The sequence below is a fragment of the Oncorhynchus tshawytscha genome, unplaced genomic scaffold, assembly GCF_018296145.1.
Source record: "Oncorhynchus tshawytscha isolate Ot180627B unplaced genomic scaffold, Otsh_v2.0 Un_contig_6717_pilon_pilon, whole genome shotgun sequence".
Lineage (NCBI taxonomy): Eukaryota > Metazoa > Chordata > Actinopteri > Salmoniformes > Salmonidae > Oncorhynchus > Oncorhynchus tshawytscha.
This window is the reverse complement of record NW_024609590.1, coordinates 67726-85379: the sequence shown is the minus strand read 5'-3', so window position 1 is coordinate 85379 and position 17654 is coordinate 67726. Positions and strand designations below refer to the sequence as shown.

The 17654-nt window shown below is 43.4% G+C and overlaps 1 protein-coding gene across 1 annotated transcript in view; it reads right to left on the bottom strand.

Moving 5' to 3' along the window:
• Nucleotides 1–16247, bottom strand: part of LOC112264245 (aggrecan core protein-like) — a 33433-nt gene extending 17186 nt beyond the window's left edge. Inside the window, 11 exon segments of the mRNA XM_042316102.1 lie at nt 271–398; nt 901–1075; nt 1462–1840; nt 1842–2023; nt 2577–2870; nt 3155–3282; nt 4433–4607; nt 4981–5272; nt 6599–6690; nt 6890–6999; nt 15995–16247. Of these exon segments, the coding sequence (XP_042172036.1) occupies nt 271–398; nt 901–1075; nt 1462–1840; nt 1842–2023; nt 2577–2870; nt 3155–3282; nt 4433–4607; nt 4981–5272; nt 6599–6690; nt 6890–6992 (1948 nt within the window). The 5' untranslated portion in view covers nt 6993–6999; nt 15995–16247.
• Nucleotides 16248–17654: the final 1407 nt, after the last annotated feature.

Genomic DNA, 17654 nt, shown 5'->3' with positions numbered 1-17654 from the left:
GAAGAGAGGACGTGGACAGTCGAGTCAGTGCTCAAAACAACTCCCACAGCGATGTGGTTTGTGATAAGTCAAACCTCTTTTTCAATTGCCATTCATTTCCCACATAGTTAAGACAGTGTAAATATAATAAACTAGCCCAACCTCTTGACTTATCTTTAAAGACTACTACTGCAATAGACAGACAAGAAATAGACACAAGGTATGACATCTCTGGGTTACAAAGTGATTCAAGAGCAATTTGATTGAACAAAACCTAGTGTGTTTTCTCACCCCTGAGTCTGTCCACGTAGCAGTACACATCGTAGTGTTCGTCAGCGGGCCTCAGTCCATAGGTCCTCACTCCTGGTAAAGTCTCCAGATCCCCAGAGCACTTCTCCAGAGGAGACACGATGGGATACCTGTGCATGAAAACAACCTTTATTCACAGCCATGAATGGGAGTATAATGAAGAAGATGGTTGTACTGATGGTAAGGAACAGTGACAAGGACTAGAAACAAGTACAGTATCTGTATGTGGTACAGGTGGCCGCCGGCTGGCAGCACCTTCGTTGGGGAGGATGGCTCATAGTAATGGCTGGAATGGAATAAATGGAATGGAATCGTACTAATCAAACCACTCCATTGACTCCATTCCAGCCATTATTACGAGCCATCCTCCCCTCATCAGCCTCCTGTAGTTAGTATGTGTGTGTGTGTGTGTGTGTGTGTGTGTGTGTGTGTGTGTGTGTGTGTGTGTGTGTGTGTGTGTGTGTGTGTGTGTGTGTGTGTGTGTGTGTGTGTGTGTGTGTGTGTGTGTGTGTGTGTGTGTGTATGCATGTATTAATCTGTCTGTAGTTCTGTCTTTAAATATGTTTGTGTGCCCATGTATACAGACAAGTGTGTGTGTGTCTTCCCGCCTACCTGACGGTCTGATCCAGAAGCCAGCCTGCATCACACTGGTTGTAGCCGGCCTCATAGGCAGCCTGGAGCTGCTCTGGGGTGGCGATGGAGGCTCCAACACTCTGACAGGCCAGCTGGGCCTCCACGAAGGTGAAGGCATAGCGACTAGATCCAGCACGGTAGTGAAACACCACGCCTACAGATGGAGAGGTAATGATGCTGATATAATGTGGTTGATCTCATGCACCAAACACATTAATCACCCCAGTGTGTTTTTATTCACAGTTTGTAATCATTATCATAATCAGATTTTTTTATCAATTATTTGTTGTGTTCATCAGAGTGTGCTGTAAAAACGACGTTGCAAATATCCTCTCACAGTCAACCAATAAAGCTTGCTAGTCTCCTCAGCAATGACTGCAATTCTTCTCTTTCCATTTCAACATGCAAACACTCAGTAGTATTGAAAGTAAGGCTTGTACACTCCGTTGTTCCAGAAACAACTTTCCCAACACAGGGTCCCATGAAAAGTGACTAAGTTTGCTATTTACAGTCAAATCCAGCAGATATCCAGTCACTGACCTGTAGCAGAAAATAAATATCCTGATCTGCTCACTTCGCCGATCTGACTCCCCACATCCGGCCTGGCCGTTACTCTCCCCACCACATCCACAACCAACTCTGTCACACTGGGCGGCTGTGGTAGGGGCAGCTCTGTGACACTGGGCGGCTGTGGTAGGGGCAGCTCGGTGACACTGGGCGGCTGTGGCAGCTCTGACACTGGGCGGCTGTGGCAGCTCGGTGACACTGGGCGGCTGTGGCAGGGGCAGCTCGGTGACACTGGGCGGCTGTGGTAGGGGCAGCTCGGTGACACTGGGCGGCTGTGGCAGCTCGGTGACACTGGGCGGCTGTGGCAGGGGCAGCTCGGTGACACTGGGCGGCTGTGGCAGGGGCAACTCAGTGCCGAAGGTGAAGTCCACGCTAGTGGGTTTCTGGGTGGCCAGGTCCTCGCCCAGCGCCTCGCTCTCTGTGGTCATGTTCCTGAAGAACACCTCGGGAGGACCCTGGGTCACCGTGGCAAAGCTCAGCACGCCGCTGCCCGCCTCGATGGGCACCACCATGCCTGAGCCCTCCTCGTCCGTTTCTAGAGGATACCGAAGAAAGGGTTCATGCACGTGATCACTAAACTGTTGGGAACGGTTTCCAAAAGGAAACGTGTGGTGAGAATGGTTGTTTACTGTTTCACTTAACACTGTTGTGATCCTGAACAAATTCAGCCATTTGACAAATATGAAACAATTAAACGCTTAAATATATGACACAAATATTACACTAAAACGCACACACACACACACACTTACAAATATGACACTAAAACGCACACACACGCTTACAAATATGACACTAAAACACACACACACGCTTACAAATATGACACTAAAACGGGCACACACACACGCTAACAAATATGACACTAAAACACACACACGCTAACAAATATGACACTAAAACGCACACACACGCTTACAAATATGACACTAAAACAGGTTCATTCCAATGATAACACATTCCAGTCTATGGTTGATTCACAGTGTAACCTATCCTGGTTCTAGTTCTGTTTGTGCTATATAGCCAACTCCTATAGGAGATGCCAAGACGACACAAACAGATCTGGGACCAGGCTAAATGCAACCTACCTGTGTAGCAGTAGGCATCATAGCGGGATTCGGGGAGGGGGTACCCCGTCTGGTTGACGTGGAGGTACACAGTCCGTACCCCCAGCAGACCCCCTCCGCACTGCGGCCTCCGGACATTGATGGGGTAGCGGACGCTCCTGTCTCCTAGCCAGCCTGCATTGCACACATCCAGACCAGCCTGCCAGGCCAGGTACAGCTGTCCTGTGGTGGCCAACAGGGCCCCCTGCTTACTACACTGTTCCTCAGCCTCAGAGTAGGTGAACTTAGCCACAGAGCCAGAGTAGAACACACTGCCTGGGAGAGGAGAGTACAGGGGAGGATGGACGTAAGATGTTCAGTGTTACTTGAGGTTGATAGTTTGATAGTTGTGTAGTTAAGAATATTTGAGTATTTGAGTCAATGTAACTCATTTAATTGATTAAGGCAATCCACATTAATCACAATTAAAATGTTCACAATTTTCACATCAGTCAGAAAAAGGAGTCTGTGAAAACGACTGTATTCTCCAAAGTGAACATGTCCTGATCTCATCCTGTCACTCACTTATCAAAAAAGATCAGGTATGTCTCCTTGGTTACCTGTCATCTTCTCGGCAAAACAGTACACGTCGTAAGTCTCGTTGACATCTCTCACTCCGTAGGTTCGCACCCCGGGGAACTCGTCTTTGTCGCCATAGCAATTCTCACGTGGATCATGGATTGGGTACCTTTCACAGAAAACAGAAATGAGTGCAAAATCCATACCAGTGCAGAGTGATAGGCCTACCTTGCAGAGAGATACTTTAAAGTGCTATCCTGTGGGGATCTGATGTATATCTCGTTGTATATGTTTTGATCCAAATACATTCTATTTAATTCAGTATGTTGGTTTAAACACCTCCATTACAACATCAACATTCTGAGTGAATCAGTTGAGGCAGAGCCGTGTTAGTTTATTGATTCAATCGGAGCCTTTCTCTTCCTTCCTGGGTAACATATTATTTCAAACATATTTTTAAGGTTAAAAAGCTTTAAAAAGCTTCTTAGTCCCAGACTAGGCTTAATCTGTGTCCGGGAAACCGGTCTACAATTTTCCTCTAAACCTTCTAGTACTTCTGAGAAATCAACTAGAGGAGATTTATGGAATGAGGGCTTTCGTTCTGAGGTGTTGAAAAAAACGTACAGGTGAGATCAGAGAAAGGTAAACACAATCCTCTAGGTTTTTGCCAGGGATGGAAGGAGGGATGCATGGAGGACAAGAGAGGCTGTGTGTCGAGAGGAAGTGACATGTTCAGAGGCTCAGCTGTCAAACATTCTACAGGAAGTTCTGCATGGCAGACATCTGTGTTTAGACGGAGGATCAAACCAAATACTGACGTGAAAATGTAAACATTACATAAATGGACAATGTTGAAATACAAACCGTCAAGTATAACTCTATTTATAATTCCTATATGAAGTAAATGACCTCATGATGCTTAGAGAACTGTATGCACAGTCATTATAAACTGTTAAATAAAATATTTTAACTTATTTTCAAACATTGGATAGATTGAAGATCTGGGTTCAAAATTAGACCATTGTTGTCTTTCAAAGCATTCGATTGAGCCTAGTTGGAGTGCCAGATAGGTAGAGCTTGCACTTTTGGGATTATTCCATTGGATCCATTGTGTCAGGCAAGCTCACTCACTCACTTAATATTTTAAAGAAAACAAACACTATTTGAAGACAAGCCTTATAGACTCCCTCCTTCACTTTGTTCTGAAATCAGTTCAGTTATTTCCAGTCACTTCATTCACTTCACTGCTTTCGGCATTGATCTGAAAACAGCAACTGATTTCAGATCAGTGCAGATGAAGGAGAGGGATATAGGCTGACCTGACAGTCTGGTCAGAGAGCCAGCCGGCATCACACTGGTGGAAGCCGTCATCGTACGCGGCCTGGAGCTGCTCTGGGGTCGCGATCACAGCACTGTTCTGGATACAGGCTGCCTTGGCCTTCTCAAAGGTCAGAGTGTAGCGTGTCGTGATGGCCCGGTAGTGAAACACGATACCTGGAGAGAGACAACAGTGTAACAGCGACAGAGCAGCCACTAATGCCTCCATAAAATAATTAGATCACTGCCTATCTGTGTGGCTTAAAGATACATGATTTATTTTGCTTCAAAGTTGTCTGTATGGTTCATATACAGTACAGAGAGCAAATGATAGAACATCAACAACAACAAAAATACTCATGAAACCATACAAATCCTTAGTTTTAGGCAAATAACATTTTTAATGTCCTAAAATCAAAAGATCAAAAGAAACTCACGTGTGTACAGGGGTAGCTTTAAGCACCAACTTTGTTTACAAAGAGAGCAATATCCAAAGATGAATTCCTTGGCAACAAGCAGTCGTCACACTCCCACTACCCTCTGTCCCTACCTTGAACCAGGACGTCCACAGTGTCATGGTTGTCCTCGATGCCGTGCTGGACCTCACATCGGTAGGTGCCGGTGTCGTTGGACCTCAACTCTGTGATCTTGATGCTGGCGTCAGTGGGGGTCTGGGGGTAGCCCACCATGTGGACCCGGTCCAGATAGTCCTCCTCCACCTTGACCTCTCCGTCCATGGCCACCAGGATGACAGAGACACGCTCCTTGGTGATGCGGCTCCATTTGATGCGGTGGGACAGGGGGGCAATGGTGGGGGCGCCGGGGTCGTGGACGGTGTGGTCCTGGAAGTAAGGTTAAAGTTCAAGTTTATTAGAAAAACATAATTACATTACAATACAATATTAAATACTATTTTTATGTTGATGAACACTCTGAAATAAAACACATCAAGTCACATATTGGTGGAACTACAATGGGGTTTCTTATCATGGAACTTTGTATCACTGTAACTCGTCATTGGTCAATTGAACTGCAGTCCTGTCTAACTGAGTTTTTTCTCCTCACCAAATCAAATTTTATTTGTCACATACCCATGGTTAGCAGATGTTAATGCGAGTGTAGCGAAATGCTTGTGCTTCTAGTTCCGACAATGCAGTAATAACAAACAAGTAATCTAACTAACAATTCCAAAAAACTACTGTCTTATACACAGTGTAAGGGGATAAAGAATATGTACATAAGGATATATGAATGAGTGATGGTACAGAGCAGCATAGGCAAGATACAGTAGATGATATCGAGTACAGTATATACATATGAGATGAGTATGTAAACCAAGTGGCATAGTTAAAGTGGCTAGTGGTACATGTATTACATAAGGATGCAGTCGATGATATAGAGTACAGTATCTACGTATGCATATGAGATGAAGGACTCAAATATGTGAAAAGAGTTGATACATAAAACAGTATTATGAGAAACATGAAAACAAGTCAAAACAAAGTGGAGGGAGTTAAAATAGTGAAGGGAGTTAAAACAGTGAAGGGAGTTAAAACAGTGGAGGGAGTTAAAACAGTGGAGGGAGTTAAAACAGTGAGGGAGTTAAATCAGTGGAGGGAGTTAAAACAGTGAAGGGAGTTAAAACAGTGGAGGGAGTTAAAACAGTGGAGGGAGTTAAAACAGTGAGGGAGTTAAAACAGTGGAGGGAGTTAAAACAGTGAAGGGAGTTAAAACAGTGGAGGGAGTTAAAACAGTGGAGGGGGTTAAAACAGTGGAGGGAGTTAAAACAGTGAGGGAGTTAAAACAGTGGAGGGAGTTAAAACAGTGGAGGGAGTTAAAACAGTGGAGAGAGTTAAAACAGTGGAGGGAGTTAAAACAGTGGAGGGAGTTAAAACAGTGGAGGGAGTTAAAACAGTGGAGAGAGTTAAAACAGTGGAGGGAGTTAAAACAGTGGAGGGAGTTAAAACAGTGAAGGGAGTTAAAACAGTGGAGGGAGTTAAAACAGTGGAGGGAGTTAAAACAGTGGAGGGAGGGTCCCTGAAACAGGAGATAGTAATCTTGTTAATTTTAAATGAAAAAATAAAAAATAATATGATATGCATTGCTAAATCCAACATCCTTATTTCGCATAACTGTGTAGTATTGATATTGGTGCCAGGCCGACCCACCTGGAAGTAACAGGGTAGTACCAAGGTGCTGCCCAGTAGAGGGCGCTGAGGCAGCTCCAGGGGGACGCTCACACTCAGTGTGTCCTCAGGGTCTGGAGGGGAAGAGGGCAAAGAGATGGACACACACACACACACATATACATATATATATATATATAAACACACAATGATTAACAACCAGACACAGGTAAAGACACAGTCACACGAACACACAAAAAGCCATGTAACCAGACACAGATAAATATGTCATTTCATATGCACTGTATAGTGAGGAGTAATATGTCCACATACCCAGAAAGGAGTGCTCCTCATAGCTGCTGATTTGCTGATAATTGTTGAATGTTGCCGAGGTGACGGACAGACAAACACAAAGTAATACAATCCACCTGGTCATAGTTTACCTGAAATCAAAAGAAGAAACGCTGACTATGCACCCTAGGAAGTGTTCTGTTACATTGTAGTTTAAGGTTAATGTTATTCAAAGGCATTGATTGGCCTAAATTCATTCAAATTCATTAAAAGACTTTAAAATGAAAGACAGGCCAGTTCTGTCTAAGAATGTCGACCATTAAGGATCACTTCCACACAAACCCTCTGTACCTCTCCTGGCCTCTGACTTCTACTAGAATGGCTTGTTAATGTAACTAGAGGCACTCAGGCTGCCTCAGGTTCTGGCCCCAGTCCACTGACTACATCTAGAATAGATCATCATAATACAATAGTAATACATTGCATTCGCAACATATTCAGATCCCTTCACGTTTTCCACATTTTGTTACGGTACAGCCTTATTCTAAAGTGGATTAAATCGTTTTTTGAACCTCATCAATCTCCACACAATACCCCATAATGACAAAGCAAAAGCAGGTTTTTAGACATTTTTGCAAATGTATAATTTTTTTAAACATAAGTATTCAGACCCTTCACTAAGTACTTTGTTGAAGCACCTTTGGCAGCGATTACAGCCTCGAGTCTTCTTGGGTATGACGCTACAAGCTTGACCCACCTGTATTTGAGGAGTTTCTCCCATTCTTCTCTGCAGATCCTCTCATACTCTCTGTCAGGTTGGATGGGGAGTGTCGCTGCACAGCTATTTTAAGGTCACTCCAGAGATGTTCCATCGGGTTGAAGTGCAGGTTCTGGCTGGGCCACTCAAGGACATTCATAGACTCTCTGTACTTTGCTCTGTTCATCTTTCCCTCGATCCTGACTAGTTTCCCAGTCCCTGCCAGTGAAAAACATCCCCACAGCATGTTGGTTTCATCAGACCAGAGAATCTTGTTTCTCATGGTCGGAGAGTCTTTAGGTGCCTTTTGTAAAACTCGAAGTGGGCTGTCATGTGCCTTTTAATGAGGAGTGGCTTCCGTCTGGCCACTCTACCATAAGGTCCTGATTGGTGGAGTGCTGCAGAGATGGTTGTCCTTCTGGAAGGTTCTCCCTTCTCCGCAGAATAACTTTTGGAGCTCCATCGGGTTCTTGGTCACATCCCTGACCAAGGCACTTCTCCCCGGATTGCTCAGTTTGGCCGGACAGCCAGCTCTAGGAAGAGTCTTGGTGCTTCCAAACGTCTTCCATTTAGGAATGATGGAGGCCACAGTGTTGTTGGGAACCTTTGATGCTGCTGACATTTTTTGGTACCCTTCTCCAGATCTGTGCCTCGACACAATCCTGTGTCGAAGCTCTACGGACAATTCCTTCAACCTCAAGTCTTGGATTTTGCTCTGACATACACTGTCAACTGTGGGACATTATATAGACAGGTGTGTGCCTTACCAAATCATGTCCAATCAATTACATTTACCACAGTTGGACTCCAATCAAGTTGTAGAAACATCTCAAGGATGATCAATGGAAACAGGATGCACTTGAGCTCAATTTCGAGTCAAAGGGTCTGAATACTTATGTAAATAAGGTATTTCTACAAACCTGTTTTTGCTTTGTCATTATGAGGTATTGTGTGTAGATTGACAAGGATTTGTTTTTATTAATCCAATTTAGAATAAGGCTGTAATGTAACAAAATGTGTAAAAAGGTCAAGGTGTCTGAACACTTTCCAAATGCACTGTATATGCCATTTAGCAGACACTTATCGAAAGTGACTTACAGTCATGCGTGCATAACCTTTACGTACGGATGGTATCGAATCCACTATCCTAGCGGTGTAAGTGCCATGCTCTACCAACTGAGCTACAGAGGCCCACACATTTGTGAACTAGTTTCCCAACTCCTCCCAAACAAACCCATGACCTCAGAGGTGCCTGTGTGGAAGGCATGTACAGTACACCATTATACCTGCAGTAAATCCAGTCCTGTTTTTTAAAATCCATTTTTAGACCAGTTCAATCTGGGCATTAATGACATCAGAATGAATGAAGCACTGAAACGCCGTCCTCTACTACTAGCTTCACTGAGATAAACACTTTCATTACGTAGGTTGTATCAAAACTACACAATTAATTATGATTGAATTGGAAGCACAAAGGGCTATATTGTTAGAGTGAATGAATGGCTATAGTTTAACAACTGTGTACATAAAGTCACAGTGGCCTATTCGTTGCAGCCAACTTTAAACAAAGGCTGGATGGATGAAGCCCCCCCCCTCCCTGCCTGCAGCTCAGTTACCCCCCCAATGAACTCTCCCCAGTTTTCATAGAAATAAAATAAGCATATAAGTCATCATTGTATGAAATTCAACCAAATGAATATACTGTAAAAAAGCAAAAAGCAAATAGTATTTGTGACAGTATAAAGTTAGAAGGTGAATTGTTTAGGCAAAGGCATTGTAACATCAGTACTGATACTGCTACAAGTAAGGGCTAATAATACCATGATAATATCAACATCCTGTAATTCTGCATGTAATTCAAAGAGTTTGATATGTGGTAAGTGTTATATGCGTTAGTGTTGCAACTCCAAGCTCATGAAATAAAGCATTACAAATGTCACTCCTCATCTCACACAGCAGTCCGTTCTGTTGTTAACGCCTCGATCACACCGACAGCCTCATTGTACAAAATAGTACGCAGCATCATCTGATATGTGTGAAACATAAGTTCAACATTCAACATACAGTTTAATGCATATGTTCAATAGATCCAACATATGCAGCACAGAGAACGCACTGCACCTGCCTCTGCAACACAACGCTGCAAGGCAAACACAGAGTTCCATTGGAAATGAATGTATTTCTGGTGCACCAAAACGCAATAATGCTGTCAGTGTGGTGGAGGCGTAAAACACAAACCTCTAAACAGGAGGGAGGGGGTGGCCAGGGACGAAAGCAGTCAACAGAAATGCTTAGTAACATCCTCAGATATATAGACATGTACTCACACTCATACACAACCTCCCTGTTCTCCCACCATGAACAAAGAGCTACTCAGTTATTTCAGAAGTAAATGTGCAGGTTTTGTGTTATTGCGTTGGAGCGCGATTCTGTTATTTCTGAGTAACAGCCCCTCCCTCCTCTTTAAGTGAAGACTACAACTTTTCTGAAGAGAGAGAGGGGAGGTGGCTTCTTGCTCAAAACTTCCATTACCCGACCAGGGTGAATTTCCCAGAGCAGGATCAATGGAGGCTGTTGGAAGGAGGGAGAAATGGGGAGTGGGGAGGACAGGCTCATCATAATGGCTGGAAAGTAATGAATGCAACAGTAACAAACACATGGACCAATAAAATATGAGTTTGGTAAACCCAGAGCAGTTATAGTTTTGTCTTTCATGATTTGGTCAGTACATAAGTCTGACTAGAATAGAAGTGTGTGTGGGTTTGTGTGTGTGCGTGGTTGCGTGTGTGTGTGCATGTTTGTGTGCATGCATGTCTCACCGAGGTTCAGTCCCTCACTGATCTAAGTATATAATGATGTATTTTCAATTTATATTTTTTATTCAGAGTATGGTTCCTGGTTTAGGGCCATTTGGACCAGGTCACTTTTGCTAAATAGATTTTATCTCAACAATAGAAACCTGAATATAAAGGTTAAATAACTTAAAATAAACCAAATCTAGTGGCAAGCTATGGTGATCTAATCTCTCATGACATCTTTAACAGTAGTTTATTTGGTTCTGGCTGCCGAGATTAATGGTAATGAAATAATCACAGTTGTCCTCTTGATGGGATGTGACCAGTAAATGAGCCGTGACAGTAAGTCTTCATCCCAAATGATACCCTATCCCCTTTATAGTGCACTACTTTTGACCAGGTCCCATAGGGCTCTTGTAAAAATAAATGTACTATATAGGGAATAGGGTGCCATTTGGGATGCACACTAAGACTCTAACCTAACACTGGGGTCACTGTGAGCACCATGCTATTACCAGACCATGCCGGATGGTTACACCCACTAACACAGTTTCCCACACTTATCCTAACATAAGAAGAAGACAGGGTACTGATTCTATCTATAGCGGGTTACAGGTGGGGGGCTATATTAGATCTGGGACAATAAACTGAAAATGATCGATAACCGACCAGACAGAACACTAATCGCAGGCATTTTGCTCTTATTCTTCATTACCATAAGTAGCCTATACTAGAGAAATGTGAGGTTTTAAATGAAATAAGTTTGATAATATGTGTGATTGTTAAGGGGACAATTGATGGATACAACCATCAAACTAGTAGTAAAAAACAATGGTGTACATTAATGTTATAAATGTATATTTCTATTTATTGTTATCGCATCAATTCAGGCAATTTATCACCATATGGATTGCTGTCCATATCGCCCAGCTCTAGGCTATATTGTCACGCCAGAATAAAGTCCTTTTCTGAGCAAAAAGTTAGTACCTAACTGTTTTTACCCCCTTGTGTGAAGATAGCCATAACATAACAGCATGAAACCATTTCAGATGTTGTGTGAAGATACTCCTAACAGCATGAAGCCATTTCAGATGTTGTGTGAAGATACTCCTAACAGCATGAAGCCATTTCAGATCTTGTGTGAAGATAGCCATAACATAACAGCATGAAACCATTTCAGATGTTGTGTGAAGATACTCCTAACAGCATGAAGCCATTTCAGATGTTGTGTGAAGATACTCCTAACAGCATGAAGCCATTTCAGATCTTGTGTGAAGATAGCCATAACATAACAGCATGAAACCATTTCAGATGTTGTGTGAAGATAACAGCATGAAGCCATTTCAAAGATACAGCATGAAGCCATTTCAGATCTTGTGTGAAGATAGCCATAACATAACAGCATGAAACCATTTCAGATGTTGTGTGAAGATACTCCTAACAGCATGAAGCCATTTCAGATCTTGTGTGAAGATAGCCATAACATAACAGCATGAAACCATTTCAGATGTTGTGTGAAGATACTCCTAACAGCATGAAGCCATTTCAGATCTTGTGTGAAGATACTCCTAACAGCATGAAGCCATTTCAGATCTTGTGCGAAGATACTCCTAACAGCATGAATCCATTTCAGATGTTGTGTGAAGATACTCCTAACAGCATGAAGCCATTTCAGATATTGTGTGAAGATACTCCTAACAGCATGAAGCCATTTCCGATCTTGTGTGAAGATAGATAGCCATAACATAACAGCATGAAACCATTTCAGATATTGTGAGAAGATACTCCTAACAGCATGAAGCCATTTCAGATCTTGTGTGAAGATAGCCATAACATAACAGCATGAAGCCATTTCAGATATTGTGAGAAGATACTCCTAACAGCATGAAGCCATTTCAGATCTTGTGTGAAGATAGCCATAACATAACAGCATGAAATCATTTCAGATATTGTGAGAAGATACTCCTAACAGCATGAAACCATTTCAGATGTTGTGTGAAGATACTCCTAACAGCATGAAGCCATTTCAGATCTTGTGTGAAGATAGCCATAACATAACAGCATGAAACCATTTCAGATATTGTGAGAAGATACTCCTAACAGCATGAAACCATTTCAGATGTTGTGTGAAGATACTCCTAACAGCATGAAGCCATTTCAGATGTTGTGTGAAGATACTCCTAACAGCATGAAGCCATTTCAGATCTTGTGTGAGCTTACATTCATATTTTTCATCCTTGATCTCCAGTTACAGCATTGTGCATATACATAGTTAATACTGTGTACAAAAATATCTGGGTTGATTGTTGTGAGTCAGCATAGACTCTGAATGGAAAGCGTAGACACAGAATACAATTATTCAGTTATTCCCGTATAGTTACATAGGTATACATCAACGTAAAGCGTCAAGTCAACTGTCACACTGCCTTAAACAACAAACATCAGATCAATAACTCCCCCTTCAACACCCAAGCCTGATTAAGTAATAATACATTAGACCTGAGCAGGACAGGAAGAATCCCAGTACTGGACCAGTGTCCTGGGATAACCTCTCAGCAGGACAGGAAGAATCCCAGTACTGGACCAGTGTCCTGGGATAACCTCTCAGCAGGACAGGAAGAATCCCAGTACTGGACCAGTGTCCTGGGATAACCTCTCAGCAGGACAGGAAGAATCCCACTACTGGACCAGTGTCCTGGGATAACCTCTCAGCAGGACAGGAAGAATCCCAGTACTGGACCAGTGTCCTGGGATAACCTCTCAGCAGGACAGGAAGAATCCCAGTACTGGACCAGTGTCCTGGGATAACCTCTCAGCAGGACAGGAAGAATCCCACTACTGGACCACTGTCCTGGGATAACCTCCCAGGAGGACAGCCAAGATTTGTCCAGTCAGGTAGAGAGGGATCCCACTCTGGCAGAGCCCATGGATTCTGCACGTCCCTGCAAACTCTACTGTGACATGATGATACATGTGGTGCGGAGGAGTTCTAAGAGACACTATGGGACAGTAGTGCAGGAGGCTGATCTAGCGGTATCACTGACACCTCCAACCCACATACGGCCCCTAGAGATGAGGGTTCAATCCATTAGTCCACCTCAACCTTTCAGCCTTCTCAACTATCTCCCTGTCTCAAACCCTGTCTAACACCCCCCATTAAGTTAGGTAACTACTGTCTCTATTCTGCCTCTATGATCTAATACAGTACGTGCAAAAAGAGGCAAGGTCATCATATAAGCTCCATCATTCTAGAAAAACTTGAGCTGCATAACAATGAAATCATTGTTTAACATGTTGCTGGCTTCCTTGAGTCAGTGTAGTTGGGTCAATATGAAGAGAATGGCTGTTCTCAATACTGTCAAACCCCATAAACCTTAACAGAACCAGACATCTAAAAACCAACCACTAGCAAAGAGTTAACTGGTACGTGCATGGAAAGACATAGCCAACCCTGGAATCAAGGTTCAAACCTGGCAGGGCCAGGACTTTTCAGGCGAACATGGACTAAAAACGTCTTGTTTGGAGAGAAAAAAGTGACAGTTCATTAGCCGCCAGGTTATTTGAGCGCCGTGCTAACAGCTAACCCCCACAGTGTTTCCATTGAGCTGCTGTGGTACAGTCTATTCCCGGTGAGGCTGGGGCCCATAAGACCCGGTCTGTTCCCCCTGAACCTGGCATTATAGGAGCTCTGACAACATTAGGCCCAATGTAAACACTTGGAGGCCTTTTCCATTCCACTGAGAGACCAGTGGCAGGGTAACACTGCTCACATTCAGGTAGAGAGGTTAGCTAGCAGTGTAAGACATGATGGCAGCAGTTAGGGTCCATAGCTAATGGAAGTGATGGCTACTGCTGACTAACACACTGATTGGATCAGAGCTCTCATAGTGAATATAGGATTTTGAAAGCGAGAGGGACACATATTTTGTAAATTAGAATCGAACAGAAACCACATTAGAGAGCATTTTGTCAATTCATTTGGCGTTTGTGTCGATGATGACTGCTTGGACATTGACGAGCATTGGCACAGCAGTGTCCATCATTGGTGAAACTCATGACAGTGTTCAAGCTTTGGCATTATGGAGGCAAATCTGCAGGTACCAGGCAAGGTTAGCTTATACTCATCCCATTATAGGCTCTTTTGCACTGTTACCTGTTTCACACCATCATGGAGACTTGAACCGTACTGTGCTGGCACGTTTTCACATTGTTCTGCCAAGCACGGTCCCAGCAACTATGATGGATGTTTAACCAGGATAGCACAGTCTGGCTTGGCTCAGCACGGTTCAGCTCAGTAGTGTGGAACAGGAACAAGGCATAGACACTATCAGCATGGTATTATGTCCTACACCTTCATCATTATGCCAAGAGGTCTGAATGCCTGGAACAAAGTCACTCATTAGGCATCCAGAAGAGGACTGGACAGTGGACACCCCTCAAAGCCTGGTTCCTCTCTAGGTTTCTTCCTAGGTTACTGCCTTCTAGGGAGTTTTTTCCTAGCCACTGTGCTTCTGCCTCTGCATTGCTTGCTCATTGGGGTTTTAGGCTGGGTATCTGTAAGGCACTTTGTAATTTTGACAACTGCTGATGTAAAAAGGATAGGTGTTGTACTAGGTCAATACAGAATACCCCTTCTTTCAGAAAGCGTGTACCAACGCTTCACTCTTGTAAGTCCCTTGTGTCCATACTGATGGGACATGCTTTGGATGGCTGCACCGAGGTGCCATCCCACTTCTGACACCAATGTGGTGAATAGCCCTGACTGGGACTCATCTACAGGTCCCTCTGACTGTCAGTCCCAACACCTTAAAAGTTACACTAAGAGGTCCAAACCTCTTGACGAGGTCGCTAGCTAGGCTAACTGTTAGGTGGGGCTGAGGTGAGTGAAGTGGACTAGATTAATTTATCTATCACATTTAGGGTTGGCAGTAGCCTCGAGGTTAGCGTGTTGGGCCACTAACCGAAAGGTTGCTGATTCAAATAACAGAGCTGACAAGGAGAAAAATATATAAATCTGTTGCTGTGCCCTTGAGCAAGGCACTTAACCTTAATTGCTCCAGGGGTACTGTACAATGGCATCCCTGGCTGTGACCCCACTCCCTCAGGGTGTCTCAGGGGGGGTTGGGATATCAAAAAATCACATTCCCATTACACATTTGTGTGTAACAGGACAAATATAAGCACCCCCCCAAAATACTATTATGTTATAATAGTACTTTCGGCACACCGAAAATCTCCCCCCTTCTAATTTCCTTAATTTTGTGGCTAGAGTCAAATAGATTCTGTGGCACACATCAGATTCAAATACTTTCTATAGAACAAACTTCACGTGGGACAGGATAGGCAACCGAAATGAATAATGAATGTATGTGTGTTATATTAAACATAGAGGAGGGAGTAGGGCGGCATCTTTACAGATAGCTAATGTGTAGATTAATCTTGGTTAGGAGGTTGCATTATCCGCACGCACGACTTGCGCGTCATTTTAGGTAGTGTGAAGATGATGAATTATGTGCGCTCGTGGACAATACACTACAGCACAAAGCTAAGTTTGCAATTTGATAAGCCCGAACCAAATAATTACGTTTTGTTCACCTGTAGAAATGCAGACTCTCTCCGCGATCCGTCAGCTCAAAGATAAAAACTGCACCTGCAGAAAAGGTAAATTATTCTGGAATTCTTATTTCTTCGAGGAACGTTTATTCTCAGTGAGTTTTCTGTCGTAAATGTTTCTTGTCCCGTTGATGGTCGCGTGTACCAGCTTAAAATCCCAGTGACAGCCCACGAGCGGTAGAGGACGATGGGCCGCGCGAGTGTGGAGAGCGAAAAGAATCCACTTTCACACCGGGAGCAGGTTTAGCTGTAACAAACCTGGAAGGGGGGATGTAGTGAGTGAAGGGGAGGATGGAGAAAACATATTCAAACTTGCTACCTCATGACACCAAACTCTTGTTCCCAGTGAAATTAGGTAGCGGCAGACACAAGTCAAATGATCCAGATAAGTCAATGACATAATCACATTTCTGTGATTTATTCATATAGGCCTAGTCATATTTCCATACCATTTGTTTTGGCCATAGCATTTCAAAGACTTGAAGGTATCAACTTCAGAGGCAACCACCTGAATTAACCTAGTTTAGAGGGCACCAACCCGCTGATTATATTTTGGTCAACTGACTCCTTATGATGAGGAATTGTCACCATAGTAGGCCTATTCATATTTGTTCTCAGTAAACCCTCTGGGTTTGTAAAATGGAGAAAAAAACTATGTCATCTCTTGGGTGCATGGAAAAGGGCACTGCTTGGAATGGTTGGATGATGTTTCTGGGAACCCAATTCATTTTGGCAGCTACAGAAGTCAATGATGGATTATGTATGTGGTGTACTGTACATAGTGCTACAGTTATAGCTCTGTTGCCTCTTATGTATAGCAGAAACATGTATCTTGTGTCCCCTTCTCTCTATTATGTCATTCCTCTCAGCATAAATGAGGTGAAAGGTCAAACTCCGGCCTAATGTGACTAAATCACCCACTTCATTTTTTCTCGCTGTTTCTCATTACTCATATCTTGTTTCACAGGTGTATCAAAATGGATCCCAACGTGCTGATAAAAGAGTAGAAAAAATCTAAACGGGGGTCAAACAGAGTCCCTTTCAGGTCCAGACTCCCTCCTGTGGCACCACTGAATGCTCACTGGGGCAGGAAATAGCAACACATGCAATTACAAAAAATGACACGTTATGGAATTTTGTTTAAGTGAAGATTTATCCACCGAAGCATTCTGTCTGGTCTTAATTGTTATGCTGATAATAGATTGCATTCAATAATGGACTTGACTTATTGACCAGACAGCCTGTGAAAGGAGTACATTTACATTCTTATTTACTGTCTTTTGCTGTCATTATGTCTCTTTACCTTCATAGTTGCTGGCAAGTCTAACACAGAGGACCCTGTCCAATTAGGTTTCTGACTCCAAAGGAAGCAGCCTCTGCATTGGTGGCCCTCCCAACAACCCACAGGGTGTGTGTCATGTTCATGTATGACTGAGGCCATGTAAGGGAACAGCGTTTCCTGCCCCACCCGCTTACCTGCTCTTTCCTCCTGCTTCCCTTTCTGTAAGAAAGCATCACACAAGAGGAGGTGAAGGGAGTCAAGGGATGCAGGAATGGGGGGAAGGTTGAATGTGACTTAAGGTTTGGGGAGGGGTGTGTTTGGCCGATCTGTCTCACATGTGTTTAAGCTGAACAGTGTACC